Below are 15,485 nucleotides of genomic sequence, written 5' to 3' on the forward strand. Positions count from 1 at the left end.
CGTGTAAAGATAAACTTGTGATTTTATATAACTTGAACAACAACGCTATAAGATTAGTGCAATTTACTGAATAAAATAAAATGCAGGACAAAACATATAGTAGCACAAGTAGTGGTAGGGGGAGGAGCAGCGTACGTGTGGTTTGCGACGTGGTGTGCGTGGGCGGTGCGGTGGGCATGTATCTGCATCTGCATGATACTAGTGTCCACCACATATTACGGGACTATTTTCATCTGCTTTTTATTTATTCATTGATTGATTGGTACTACTACTGCTAGAAGAAAAGGCGGTTTAGGCTGTGTTTAGTTCTTTTTTTAATTTTTTTTAACATATACGAACATACATTTAAAATATTAAACGTAGATTAATAACAAAATAAATTATAGATTCCGTCCATAAACTGCGAGACGAATCTATTAAACATAATTAATTCGTTATTAGCAAATGTTTACTGTAGCACCATATTGGCAAATCATGACGCAATTAAGTTTAAAAGATTTGTCTCATAATTTACATATAAACTGTGCAATTGATTTATTTTTATCTACATTTAATGCTTTATATATCTAAATATTTCGCAACCTTAGTTTAGGCTGGTGGCAGCAAGGTGACCGTTGCGCGTCCCCATCCAAACCCAACCCCCCGTACCATACCATAGATATCCCCAATCTCCCCCTCTCTTAGCTTTCTCTCTCTCGAGACTTCCTTCCTTCCTTCCCTTGGTGGTGGTGGTGGAGACTGGAGAGTGGAGGCGAAAAAAGAAACGAATCGAATCTCTCGTCCCTCCTCCTCCTCGATCTCCTTCCTCTCAATTCCATCCATCGTCTAGTCTTCTTCCCAAACCCAACAACTCCATCTTCTTCTTTGCTTCGCCCTTGATTTGTGTGCTGCGTGAACAAGGTAAGCCTCTCCATCTCCCCTCGTATCAACTTTTCTTATTTATTTATACTAAGTAGTAGCATAATATATCATCCTAGTTCCTTCCTAGATAGTAGAGGATTTATTGATATTGGTTGCTTGGATTGGGTGCCGCCGCTGTCCACCGTCGCCTTAGTTTCCGCCGCCCGGTACTGTCTCTGCTTGTAACTAACCATATACTCCACTCGATCAGATGCTTCAATCTCCATAATTCCTCCTCTTTTCGCCTTTACATCATAATATATGTGTTTGTTGCATTCCATTAGATTGGATTGGAAAACCATTCCATTCGACTTGTATTTCTTTTGCTGCTTCATTACATCAATCGATCGATCGATCGTCGGTTGGGAATTAGGCCATCCACTCCATATATCTATCACCATCTCTTCTCCACTTGTTCATCCATTTATGCTGTCTCCACTTCCCTTCTCTTGTACCCATGCAATTCAAATCATACTTCATTTTCAAGCACTTCTCTCTCTCTCTCCCTCTCTCTCTTTTCCAAATTATTATTATTATTATTATTATTATTATTATTATTATTATTATTATTATTATTATTTTCATTCATTCTTACCTGTTAAGCACGCCTCCTTAATAATTAAAAGAGGTCTTGAGGTACCCATGTAAACTTTTCCCTTTTTTTTTAAAAAAAAAGGATCCTTGCTAGCTTGTTATGTCGGCAACGCAAAGCTATTTCGTGTCACCTCAGCTGCTTCAAACTTCAATTTGCATTCATACCCTCCAGTCCGACCGGAATATATGCAAAAGCAAGCTGCTTTTCATTATACTGCAGCTGCAGCATTGCCTTTCACATAATCACATTGCTTGCTTCATTGATTGTATTCATGCGTCCAATACGCGTCTAATAATCCAATGCGGTCACTACCTTTCTCGCTACAGCTAGCTAGCTGTCACACCACCACCAAAGTCTCTTTCCGTGCGCTCTGGCTTCATACCATTGGAGTCCACGTTTCCTGCTCGCACTTGATAATGTGTCACTGTCAGATTTACTAGTATAATACTGGTCTACATTTGGGGTGCTGGCACTGCCAACTCCCATTTTTTAAAGCTCAAAAAATCCATTCTTTTTTCTGAAATAAGATTTTCTTTTTTTTCTTGGTTTGCATTAGCAGTATATATGCACACACACTCATTCCTACACTAACAATCTTACTACATCATATCATTAACACTTGCAGGCCTGTCTAGAGGGCAGCCATGGCCACTGTTTCTGACATCGGCCTCTCCGCGGCTATCAACGTCTCGATGGCCGTTGCATTCTTGCTGGTCTTTGCTTTTCTACGATTACAGCCCATCAACGATAGGGTTTACTTTCCAAAATGGTACCTCAGAGGAATGAGAGACAGCCCTGTTTCCTCTGGTGCTGCAGTGCAAAAGGTTGTCAATTTAAACATGAGATCATACTTGAAATTTTTAAGTTGGATGCCGGCTGCTCTCAAGATGCCAGAGGATGAGTTGATCAATCATGCAGGCCTTGATTCCGCTGTCTATCTACGGATATACCTAACAGGGTCTGTTCCTTTCCATCTTTTATGTTTCTGCTCTTCTCAATTGTTCCTTGTTGCCATCTCATTTTTTGTTCCAAGTCATACTTGTGGAAATAATGCCAATTAGTTAATGATACAGTGAGCATTTAATCCAATGGGTAAAGGCCTGCGGCTTCACTTTGTTATTGTTTCTAAACAATAAGAGATGCTAATGAAGAAATGATGAGCAAATTTATCACTCTGCATTTTTCCCATGTTAATTTAAACCTGAGAATATGAATCGTATCATTGTTGTCAAAATCTATTTGTGCCTAACTTCAATTATGCCTGTGTATTGATATACCTGTATTGACCTTTTACAGGATCAAGATATTCGTTCCAATATCAATTTTAGCTTCGCTTGTTCTGTTCCCTGTGAACTGGACAAATGACACCCTAGACAGCATGAAGGTAGTCCACAGTAAAATTGACAAACTTTCAATATCAAACATACCTTATGGGTCAAACAGGTAAGCCTCCATAAATCATTTGATATCTGGATGCGGTGTATTTTGATGAGTTGTGTAGAGATAAATGTTTCTTTTTTTGGTCTGGTTCAATATAAATTGTACGTAAAACATCAATAAGATTGCCCATTGGTCCACCAATTACACAAACAAAATCTGTATAGTGATTCATTTTACATGCAGATTCAACCTTTTTAAGTTTTGGGCGGCACCTGAAATCCAACCACTTTTACTTATCTTCATGCTGATTATGCACATGTACTTGGTACAATTTTTAGGAGCATTATCATCTTATGGTTTTGGGTGATTTGATAAATATGCCACTTGCCTGTGTGACTGTCTAATTTAGTAAGGTACAAGCACTCTATTTTGGCCTGTGTGCTTGGGACTTAGCAGCTGCCCTGCCAAGTTCAATATTGGGTGGCAGTTGCTCTGGTTGAAAATAAATTCATCCACACTGAACTTCTAGGTTTCATTTATTAATTTCTGTTGATGCTAGCACATGTCTTTGCTGTTCATGATGAACATTCCATCTGTTTTACAGGTTTGTTACTCACTTGGTTATGGCTTATGCTGTCACGTTTTGGACCTGCTATGTACTGTTCCGAGAGTATGAGATAATTACAACGATGAGATTGCGGTTTCTTGCTTCAGAGAAACGGCGACCAGACCAGTTTACAGTATGATCTTGTCAACTTTGCAAATCCCCTCTCTATTTAGTACCAACATGTTTACATTGGATCCACAAGAAGGGTAAAAAATTGTAATATTAATGGACTGAAACTATTCACCACTGGAAATAGTCTAAGAGATTGTGGCTAAGCATTTTGTCTCTGAGCACCCTGATACTCACTTTGCACTGACTTGGTTTATATTATCTAAAGCAATGTTGTAGACGGGAATGGTTTCATATCTCAATTGAATAAACACGATGAGTTAATTTCCTTCTGGTTGGTTTGTTGAATGCACCTCAAATGATTTATTTTAGGTTCTTGTGCGGAATATACCTCCAGATCCTGATGAATCAATTAGTGAGCTCGTGGAGCATTTCTTCCTTGTTAATCATCCTGATCATTATCTAAGACACCAGGTAATCTTTGGTAAAAATTTGTGGATAACTAAGTCAGATGTAGTTCTGTTGCTTTTCTCTTCTGGGGGTTTCAACAGGTCATCATCTGCTTAGGTAGGAGCTGTGTTTCTAGTTATGCTGATTGGCCTAATGCAAATAGATTTTTTTTCTACTCAACAGAACCCCCTTCATATATTATCCTTTTCCCACAAATTATTGATGGTTTCAAATGAACCTAATATTAATGTTTGCTAGTTTCATGTTGAGATTTTTTCCCCCAGATTCTGAGAATAGTCCACATAATAGCCTACCCACAGATTATTTGGATATTAATACATAAATATTTTGGTTTTGCCAAGTAACAGGAAAGTTATGATCTCTTGGTTATCTAGATTTTCATTTAAATAATCATATTCATATGTTAAAGGGTCTAAAAACTGTCTCTCTGTGCTAACACTTCACAGTGCTAATTGCTGAATGAGATTTAGAAGGGTCATATCCAAATTTGTGTATCATATGCACTTGGGTTTTCTACCCTGACTTCATTGATTTTTTTATTCTTCCTTATACTAATTACTGTATTTATTCCGTCCTTTTTCTGGCCGATTGTCTATATCTATAGGTGGTTTACAATGCAAATAAACTTGCTGATCTGGTTGAGAAGAAGAAGAAACTGCAAAATTGGCTTGATTACTACCAGCTCAAGTATGAAAGAAATCCATCAAAAAGGCCCACCACTAAGGTTAGTCTGCCATATGGACCTTGATCAATTTATTTTTCATTTCAATTATAATATTACATTAGGATCTTTTTTCTTTTTAATTCTCTGTCCCCCTGTTGGATTTTTGTTCCAGACTGGCTTTCTTGGCTGTTTTGGTTCCGAGGTGGATGCCATTGAATACTACAAAGCAGAGATTGAGAAGATTGGGAAAGAAGTAAGTTGTACTCCCTCCGTACCGTAATATAAGGGATTTTGACTTTTTGCTTGCACTGTTTGACCACTCGTCTTATTCAAAAAATTTGTGCAAATATAAAAAACGAAAAGTTGTGCTTAAAGTACTTTGGATAATAAAGCAAGTCACAAATAAAATAAATAATAATTCCAATTTTTTTTTAATAAGACGAGTGGCATTTTTGTCTATTAATTCCAAATAAATAATAATCCCTTATATTACGGGACGGAGGGAGTAGTATTTTTGTCTATATAATCATTGGACCATTCGGCATTGTCCATTTTTTCTGATTGAGTTGTATCATTCTATGAACATGGGTTTGCACAATCGATTCTTTTTTAGGATTAGTATTATGTCTAAGCATCACACATTCACACCTTGTGGGAGTTTAATTTGTTTACAGCTAACAGTCAGATAACAATAAATTCATGTGTAACAACATGCAGGAAGCTGATGAGCGTCAAAAGATCATGAAGGATCCCCAGTCAGCTGTTCCAGCAGCCTTTGTTTCATTTCGTTCACGGTGGGGGGCTGCTGTTTGTGCTCAGACACAGCAAACCAGTAATCCAACAGTCTGGATAACTGAATGGGCTCCAGAACCTCGTGATGTCTACTGGAATAATCTATCCATTCCATTTGTGTCCCTCACAGTTAGGAGGCTGATAGTTGCTGTGGCATTCTTCTTCCTCAACTTTTTTTATGTCATTCCAATAGCATTCGTGCAATCTCTTGCAAGCCTTGAAGGAATAGAAAAGGCGCTTCCATTTCTGAAACCCTTAATCAAAATGTAAGTGTTTCTTCATGTGTTGATTATTTATACTATTATTGCATTTCCATGATTTATTCAGCGTGTAATTAATTTGGGTACATTAGACATATGGTTATCTTCTGCTATTCTTTTGAAATGCCCTGATAAATCTTGTTGACTATTGTGCAGTGATGTCATCAAATCATTCATCCAAGGTTTTCTTCCAGGAATTGCTTTGAAGGTCTTCCTTATATTGCTTCCAACTATACTGATGTTTATGTCTAAGTTTGAAGGATTAATATCACAGTCATCACTGGAGCGAAGATCTGCATCTAAATATTATATCTTCTTGTTCTTCAATGTATTTTTGGGAAGCATCGTTACAGGATCTGCTTTAGATCAGCTTAAGGCATACATTCATCAGTCGGCAAATGAGTAAGTACTCCTATGCCGCCAACTCTACCGACTTGAAAGTTTAGAGATTATATACATGCTTGGTTGTTCATTTGAGTCTTCCCATCTTTTAATAGGATGCAGTTTATTTTTCCTGCTTCGCGGATCTCTGTTTGTTGACAATTGTATTTTTAGCAATTAATTATGGGAGAACACAGAAAAATCTGGTTCTTGTCGGAGATCACTTTGTTCATGCCGGCTGTCAAATAGATACCAAGTTCTTAATTCTGTTTTGATTAGTACTGTGGATTATATATTCAGGAGCTACACTTTGTTTGAATATTTAGACACATAGGCTAAATCAAATATGAAAAAATGGGACCAATCTAGGAAGGACTAGATTGATTTTGAATTAAGGAGGGGGTGAGGCTCGAACCCGGACCGGCTAGCTCGCAGCTTGCGTTGCTAGCCGGGAAGGCCCCGGGCCTTTCTCCTTAATCAAATATGTCAAGCAGTGAATTATGATATACATTCTTATTAAATAAAACATGTGCTGGTGGTTCAAATAACATCATGAACTCGTGATATATTGGTTCTTAAGCTATCTTAGAAATAGATAAATTCTTTTGGTTACAGTGAGTTAGACATAAATAGCAACATAATGATGCTTAATAGGCAAAAGGGGGGCCATTTGTTGATAGGCTAACTCTGTAGATGCAGAGATTTTGGCATCAAGGCAAACGCCAAAGCATGGGCCTCAGATACTTACCTCGTGGAAACTCAGATCGTATTTATGCTTTCACGTACCGATATTTATGTCCTGCTATTTGTCTGTTTATTTTACAACTCATTCTTCACATTCTCTGATTGAAACCAAATGATCATTACAATTTGCAGCAAGTCTAAATTAGTTCTTTTGCAGAATACCGAGAACCATCGGTGTAGCCATTCCAATGAGGGCGACTTTTTTCATAACATATGTAATGGTTGACGGTTGGACTGGTGTAGCTGGTGAAATATTGAGATTGAGGGCACTTATAATCTTCCATTTGAAAAACTTTTTCTTGGTGAAGACTGAAAAGGACAGAGAAGAGGCAATGGATCCTGGTAGTATCTGTTTTGATTGGTGTGAACCACGTATACAGCTATATTTCTTACTTGGCCTTGTCTATGCTGTGGTGACACCGTTATTGCTTCCTTTCATATTGGTATTCTTCGGGCTGGCATATGTTGTCTACCGCCACCAGGTAAGGACCACTGCAGCTACTTGCGAGAATTTTATTGTGTTAAGTTTTAAGTGATTATGATGAACTACTAAATTAGCTTGCTTTGTATGACTATTTAGACCATTTTTCCCTGGTTTATTGGAAATAAACTTCATTACTGATCGGCACAAACAGTTTCCACTCATGATCAGTGTTGCTATGCTGTTGTGCATGTGTTAAGGGTATGTAATAATGGCTAAGATTTACTAAGAATATGTGCTTGGATATATTGTTTTGAGTTCGCCAACACAAGGGAGTATGCTATTGTGATAGATGGACAGTTATGCTAGCTAAAAGTTACATGCAATAAATCTATCAGAATGGTCATGCAACTAAGGGGCTGTTCAGCTGCCTGGGATGTGCAAGAACAGTTCCCCAAGCACGAAAATAGCAGCGGGCAGCAGCTTGGCCTGCCGAACAGCCCGCTAAGATACTTCCATTATCATCAACTGCAAAGCAATTTATATGAAACTGCAGTGATGCAATTAATCTACATATGATTCCTAATTTTGCGATATTAATTTTATGATTTAGTTGTGTATATAGTGTTTTGGTATGCTTACTTGGTTGCACATTTCTTTGAAGATAATAAATGTCTACAATCAACAATACGAGAGTGGTGCACAGTTTTGGCCGAGTGTGCACGGGCGCATAATCATTGCATTGATCGTATCACAGCTACTTCTTATTGGACTGTTGAGTACAAAAGGTTTCGAGGAGACGACACCAGTTCTTGTTGTTCTTCCTGTGTTGACGTTTTGGTTTTACAAGTACTGCAAGAACCGGTTTGAGCCTGCATTTGTGAGGAACCCACTACAGGTAATGTGTGACAGGAAGTTTTGTATACTGAAATGTTTGTTTTGGTTTGGTGGTAAGAGTGAAATTTGTTGGATGTGCAGGAAGCGATGAGGAAAGACACCCTGGAACGGGCAAGGGAGCCAACCTTCGATCTGAAAGCGTACCTGGCCAATGCGTACCTGCACCCGGTGTTCAAAGGCAGGGAGGAGGAGGACAATATGTCAATATCCGAGGATGTCGGGATGGAGGAGGTGATCGTGCCGACCAAGCGTCAATCTCGCCGGAACACTCCCGCCCAGAGCAAGTACGAAGGCTCCGACACGCTCTCTCTTCCTGAAACTGTACACGAACGATAGAGCTACGGGAATATCAGGGTGACTACTAGCTTGTTGAATTCTTTATAGTCTGTACAGATAGATTGATACATACCTACTCCTACGGGGATGTTGGCAGATAGCTTTGCTGTACACTTTACAGCACGAGAGGTATATGGAGGGATTGTTCAACACCCACAGACTGATGATTGGATTGCCAATATTATGATTTCTTTGTTGGTTTCCAACTGCAACTAGCTGTAGTAGTAAATTAGTACTACCACTGTAATAATATAAACCAGCTAGCTAGTAGCAAGTTTTTGTCAGTGCAAGTGTGCAACCGCGCAAGGTTGTTAACAGTAAAAGGAGTCAAGCCGGGGAAGGGACGGGAGATGCATGAACGGCTTTGCTTTGCAAGCCAAGAATATTCATTCCCCACTGACTGCCTGCTTTGTTGGGAACATCATGCATCTCTCATTATTATATCTTCATATCTCCTCTGCTATCTTCTAAATTCTAAATTCCGAAGTGCGTGTGCGCTCATATCTGGTGTCATTTCGAGAGCTCTCCTCTCCTCTCCTCTCCAGAAAAGCACAACCAAAACCCTTCATATGTAGGACTGCTACCTGCACTGCATTTCATCCTGCTGCTGCTTGCAATGGCGGTACAAAAGCGATGGTGATGCATGTCACCATCTCCGAGTCATCACCACACTACTGTCGTGCAAGTAACCATCAATCTCCATATCTTCCTCAGTAGCCGCAAATATATATACTCCAAAAATACATAAATTATGTCCTTGGCCCCAAAACAACATAGATTCCCAATTTTCATTAGCATTAACTTTGGGTCATTGGCATTATACTCCTTCCAAAGTTTTAGGTCCAATAAATGCTGAGTCTTATAGTTTTCAGTCCAATCACACAAGTATTGTTTTCGGCCCAAAATCACATGTATATTGATCTTGGTATCAAATTTTCATGCTTATTAAACATGAGCCCCCCAAAAGTATCTGATTGTATTTTTCAGCTCGTAATTTCAGTAGTGTCAACCTCGAGCCAAAAAATTCATAAAACAATAGCCTTTGCTTCAAATTTTCATGAATAACTTGAGCCCAAAACGCTTGAATATTTGCATTTCGGCTAGAAAATGAACGGCGTTTAGCTTTTAGCCAAAAATTTCATGAGTGGTAACATTGAGGAAAAAACACATGAATATTAGCCTCCTACCCAAAATTTTCATGATAATTAACCCTGGGCCCAAAAAATTGTGTGAATTTTAGCCTCCGGCCTAATTTTTTTTTTGAGTATTAAACTTGGGGGGTTTGAAAACACATGAATACTAGCCTTCTTCCGAAAATGCAATGGAATTCAAATTCTAGTGGCTATGAACATTATGCACACACACGGATGCAATTTTTATGGGGTTTCATGAAGCTAGTGATTTGCCATGGTCTTCGTCTCTTTGAGAATCTATTAGGGGCAAATTTGTGAGTGTGTGTGCATGTGTAGTAGTGCATGTATCTTCCGTGTAATCCAAAAAAATTCTCCATTATTAACCTTGGCACCAAGATACACTTGACTGGCAAGGGTATGTGGTTTCAACCTCAACAGGTAACATGCTCATATTATTTTCTTAAAAGGTAATTGGAGAAACGTCTCTCTAAATCTCGTTTTTTAAATCTTGGCACCAACAGTGCATAAATTCTCTCTTTTGGCCCGAAACACATGAATATTAGATTTTGATTCAAGATTTCAGGAGTACTAACTTCTGACCAAAATTGAATGAATTTTAGCCTTTGCCCCAAAGCACATGAGTATTGTCCTTAGGCTTAACATTGCATGAGTATTATCCTTGGATAAAAAAGGAATGAAGGAATTTTAGCTTTCGGTCCTAAATTTCATAAATACTTACCTTGGCACGAAAATGCATGAATATTAGTAAATACTTTTGCCCCAAATCTTATGAGTACTAATGTGGGCCGAAACACATGAACAACGGCGTCCAACAACGACAACGACAGGATCGAAGCTTTTCCCGTCAACGATGACGAGGGCGAGCATCTTCTTCATCAGTACAGATGCTACCAACGATGCTTTGGACGACGAAAAAGAAGCAGCAAGAGGCAAAGCTGTTTGGGAATCGCCAACTTCCGCGAGCATCTTGCTCAGGATTCTACCATCATACATGCAGAGCAGAGAAGAATGAGATCGATCATCTGTACTTGAACTGGGAGGAGCAGTGCGCAGACGTACGCCCAACCCAGCTGATCGATCAGCCGATCCATCCATCCATTATATGACGACGACGCCCAAGTACACTTAACAATGGTCCAGTACCTTTAATACTCTACTGAGCATACACCAGTGCAAAATAGGCTAGACCACCGTATCCTCCCTGTATACACATAACAGCACAGGCAGTGCAGAATAAAGCCAGCTTCAAAATGTCTATGCCACCTATCAAGCATCTATAATCAGATCAAATGACTAGAAATAGGCCTGTGCGTGCCAACATAAGTCCAGTCCCGCTTTGTGTTTCATCAAGTTTTCAAACCAAACCATTTTGACATTAACTCTCATCCATGGGATCATTTCCACCGCCTCTCTGGGACTCTGAATCCTTGTCTCCAGCTCCTGAAGCTTTTGCCACGGAGTCTTCAAGAGCCTCCAGGAACGAAGCTACTGTGAATTTATCTGTGCCACAAAGACACCCATCAAATAAGTTTTCCGAAAACATCTCACTCCATCTCCAGATTTTACAAATACTAAATAAATCATTTTCAGACTTGACCAACTAGCATCAAGGATGTTTGTCGTCTAGCAGAAAAACAACGCTCATATTTTGGGCAGGGGTCACCTCCATAAGCCATTGAAAGTAAAAGCTAGACTAGCAAGGTAAATATCATGGTCATTGAGGTATCAGTTGCAGAATTTGTGTTTTTTCAATACATAAATAAAAGTTTCAGCCACATGCACAAATTATCTACCGTGTATTTGCGAATGAAAAAAAAAAGGAGCCTGCTACATGCTGCATTTAACTTTACTGTTCAGTGCAAATAAACGAGAAATTTGGTTGTCAATATAAGTGAAGATGAGAAGGATTACATTTACTAGGGTCAACTCCAAATTGTGCTAGATCTATTTGCCCAGTCCGCAGCACCTGCCATACATGCAAATATCAGAATAAAAATAACATTTGAAGCATTGTGTCACGATTCACCAAGATGTTCAATAGAAAGATGAATTACTAACATGGGTAAACGCTTCTACTTGCTGCCGCAAAGGAGGACTTTGCAATAGTTCAAGAATATCACCAGCAGTCCATGGGCCCTGGAATTAAGCAAGCACAATAAAATGAGTGGAAGAGTCAATTGAAGTAAGAACCAGGATGACAAATACAAAGTTACAAACCTCTGGAAGATATGATGCCAACTGTTCAATGGGCAAAGTTTCCATGAGTGGTAACACCAAATCAGGCTTCAAGATGTCTCCTAATCCTAATCCTGTTACAGCGGTTAAAAGTACTGATACATACAGCAAATCATTGAAGAAAAGTGAATCAATAGAGTATTGTACTGTAATTACCAGCATCAGGGTCTGCCACAGCATCTGAAATTACAAGGCGAATGCAAGTAAAATAAAATGAGAAGGTGGTCAAATGGAAGAACATTTCAAAAGTGACATGATTTTTCAGCTGATACCTGATGGCTGTATAGCACTCAGTATTCTCTGCAGGTCTTCCAACCGTACTGGCCCAGCAGCAGATGTCACCTCACCAGCTAAATCAGCAGTCATGCTCTGATCAACTAAATTCCCAGCTCTGATGAGAAGAAAGAAGGAAACAAAGGGGTTAGAATTATTAAATGGTCATTAATTCATTATACCCAAAACTCAACACGCATGCATGAATGCCATATCAGGAACAAATTGAGGCCACACTTTCATATATATTTAGCAGGAAAAATATCAGTGTGAAAATAGGAAGAATGAAAGGCAGTGCACAATAAACTCAGCTAGACATAGATAGTGTTAACTTATGCATGAAATTGGAGTGAATATACTTGTGGTTTATAATGAACGTGCATCCATCTGTTACTCTGACGGCCCCATTGAAAAATAAAGATTGCAATGCAAACGTCTAGGTTTTTCTGTGCTGCACATTGCATCTTGCAGTTCGTTAAAATTACCTGGAGGAGATGTCATCATCAGCTGTGTCTTCATGTGACATTTCAGCTTCAATAGAAACTGCCTCACCATCTGCACGCCCATACAACTTAAGACACAAGAAAAATGAGCGCATAATTAAGAGTTGAGATCCCAACGTTCAGCATACCTAATGGTCGGTTTATGTAGGCATTAACTTGGCGACATATTTGTGAGTCGTCATCAGCACTTGGCTCCTGCACAGTAAAGAGCAAAACACAAGTAAATTTTAGCTGGTGGAAGGACTTCTGTGGTTTTCAAACAGATACACACACACACACTCAACTGACCTGCATCCAGAAGAAGAATTTCCTGCTATCGTGCCTGAACTTCAAGATGTAAACCCTTCCAGAAGATTGTGTTACCTGATTAAGTTGAATTACAATCATCAATGAAGCCCAAGAGGTTCACTAAGATGGTCTTGCAGAAGAAAATAAACTTGAACCTATATTCAATACCTTCTCAAAGACAGCCTCCTCAGGGAAGACAATTTGATCCTGTGAAAAGGGAATCAAGGATATACAAAAGTACGATAATTTCCTAGGATATACACAATGGAAATCAGGAGAAACAGACACAGCCAAGTTCAAAGTTCAAACATACGAGTCATACAAGTACAGTATTTGCAGATTAAAAAATGAGTGCACGATGACTACTAACTACTATCTATGCTCGAGAGGATACAACTTCAACTAGATTCTGTCCACGATCAAGCCATTGAAAATGAACCAAGCCTTCTTCACCCTACAAACAAGTGGATATGTTAACTGCACTGCAAATCCCCATAAAATATGAGAATGCAAATGGCTTATAAGTTATACTGGACAAATAGAAGTACAGAACTTCAATTCAAGATAAGTATGACTTTTAGCATGCATACCCTTCCTATGCGAACAAGACCCTTGCGTGTGTCTGGGATCACTCGTGTTCCATCAAGGGACATCTTACCCGCACGAAACTCGCACATGATATCCTGACAAACACATGAGAGATTGTTTTTAAATAGAAGCTCAACACCTTGTTATATCATAGCAGAGATAAATGAGATGGCAAAAATAAATATATAGGTCATTAAGATTCTGAATAAGCACAAGATCTTAATTTGAGATAGATCAATAAGCACCATGCACTGCAACAGAAAATTAACTCAGTTCACTGAACTACTGAAAGCTCACTATACACAACCTACATTTCTTATCAGAAGATTTTCTTGCTACAAATTGCTAGCTAAATATTTTGGCCTTTTAGAGTGCAGGCAAAGATTAACAGAAGTTCTATCCCAGTTTTCTGAAAAGAACTAAAACATAAAGAAACAAACTGCCTAGTATACAAAAGAGACATCTATGTTTTTTTTTCTTTTTTTGTATCATGTACGATGAAAAACTGGTCCAAACATGGTTCAGGCCTTTGTACATATTACACACAAAACAGCCCATTAACATGGTACTACCAATGCCATTTTCTGTCAGGCTTTCTTTAACCAGCTGGCTCACTTGTCATACACTCAATTACTTGGCAAGATTTGCGAATAGTTGAGAATTTGTCCACCACAAAAGACAACCTCAATTATCCTTTTGGCAAAGTGTTGATACCAACCAAACAGCCCATAATGTCATTTTAGATGGAACTTGCAGCAGCTAAATCATGATCTCAAATCAACAGCAACCGATCATCGCAGTTAAACACTAACAGGAAATTCGGTATTTGAAAAAACCAATACTTGCAGAAACACTAGAAGGCAAAGTGAGGAGTTTACCTGTAGGGGCTCTGTGCTCTCCATTGATTAAAGAGTGGCTACCACAAGGTGCAGGCCCTAAAACAGGCAGTAAAAAGGACAGTAAAGTATTGGACATAGAACAAAATCAAGCAAGTGTGAAGTATAATAGGTTATCAGTAACTAGTTGTCAGAAGTGTACTGCATGCCAATTGAGATGAACAAAAGGTACTGTAGTCTGAAAGTAGTAGCTGCCTTTAGAACTTTGTGCATATGAGAATGAAAACATTATGCGCATGTGTTGGTAAAATACAGAAAAATGCACTTGTGAAGGATTAAAGAAGACTAGATCTATAAATTTATGTACACTAGAGTCTTTGTTGTGCAGTATTTGCATCTTCAAGTAGCACGTAGGCAACTGACAAATTAGTATTTACATAAAGAAATTCCTGCGTCTGCGTGCTTGTAGATTTGTAATTTGTAAGGTGGTTTCTTTGGGCTTTATAAGATATTATTACTGCATTACTTTTGTGCTGCTGTAGTGTTATTTCATAGTGGAGAACCAACGTGACCCAAAAAACGGCGAAGACTAGCCAAAAACCCTAGCAGCTAGCAAGTCGCATTAACATAAAACTCGTCAATGATTAGCTTGTTTGCAGGGGCTAGTTCCTTACAGGATGGTGCAGTGTTTTATGTTTGTTTATTTTTTTTTCTTACATGTAGATGTAAGCAAGGAGAGCAAAATAGGTGGGTGATCTATAAGATTTTGCTGGTAAGGACCCAAGAAAAACATGAGCAATAAAATCGATTGGAGCAGCCGTCCTAGAAAGAGAGATTTGGATTGGAGAGAGGAACAGGTAGGGCAAGGGAGAAGAAAATATCTTAGAAACAATGGAGCAAGAGTTGGTCACCACTCAGTCACTCACCAACAAGTGGGGGATTACGGAGGAGGGCTGGACGTCGTCGTCGTCGTCGGCGGCGGCGGCGGGACGGGAGGAGAGGGATTCTCCGACGCGATGTGATGTGATTTGGGGAGGCGATGACGACGGGAGGGGGAGCAGAGAAGGATCTCTCATGGTGGGCTGGGCTTC

At 39.1% G+C, this 15,485-nt stretch overlaps 2 protein-coding genes across 2 annotated transcripts; one reads left to right on the plus strand and one right to left on the minus strand.

Annotated features, from left to right (window-relative positions):
- Positions 1-697: 697 nt before the first annotated feature.
- On the plus strand, positions 698-8,801 carry LOC4339808 (calcium permeable stress-gated cation channel 1). The gene is made up of 12 exons (XM_015784518.3): positions 698-900; positions 2,121-2,453; positions 2,792-2,938; positions 3,480-3,615; positions 3,924-4,025; positions 4,627-4,746; positions 4,859-4,939; positions 5,404-5,744; positions 5,895-6,140; positions 7,021-7,345; positions 7,949-8,182; positions 8,263-8,801. The coding sequence occupies exons 2-12, from the start codon at positions 2,140-2,142 to the stop codon at positions 8,515-8,517; spliced, it is 2,301 nt and encodes a 766-aa protein (XP_015640004.1). The 5' UTR covers positions 698-900; positions 2,121-2,139; the 3' UTR covers positions 8,518-8,801.
- Positions 8,802-10,694: 1,893 nt separating this feature from the next.
- On the minus strand, positions 10,695-15,424 carry LOC4339809 (26S proteasome regulatory subunit RPN13). The gene is made up of 14 exons (XM_015784660.2): positions 15,321-15,424; positions 14,437-14,493; positions 13,561-13,653; positions 13,365-13,424; positions 13,139-13,177; positions 12,971-13,045; positions 12,811-12,877; positions 12,665-12,734; positions 12,179-12,297; positions 12,063-12,086; positions 11,889-11,980; positions 11,730-11,807; positions 11,583-11,637; positions 10,695-11,171 (listed from the first exon to the last, which is right to left on the minus strand). Exons 2-14 carry the CDS (start codon positions 14,458-14,460, stop codon positions 11,047-11,049), a joined length of 921 nt encoding a protein of 306 aa, XP_015640146.1. The 5' UTR covers positions 14,461-14,493; positions 15,321-15,424; the 3' UTR covers positions 10,695-11,046.
- Between the last annotated feature and the right edge of the window lie 61 nt (positions 15,425-15,485).

This window comes from Oryza sativa, chromosome 5 (assembly GCF_034140825.1).
Source record: "Oryza sativa Japonica Group chromosome 5, ASM3414082v1".
Classification (NCBI taxonomy): domain Eukaryota; kingdom Viridiplantae; phylum Streptophyta; class Magnoliopsida; order Poales; family Poaceae; genus Oryza; species Oryza sativa.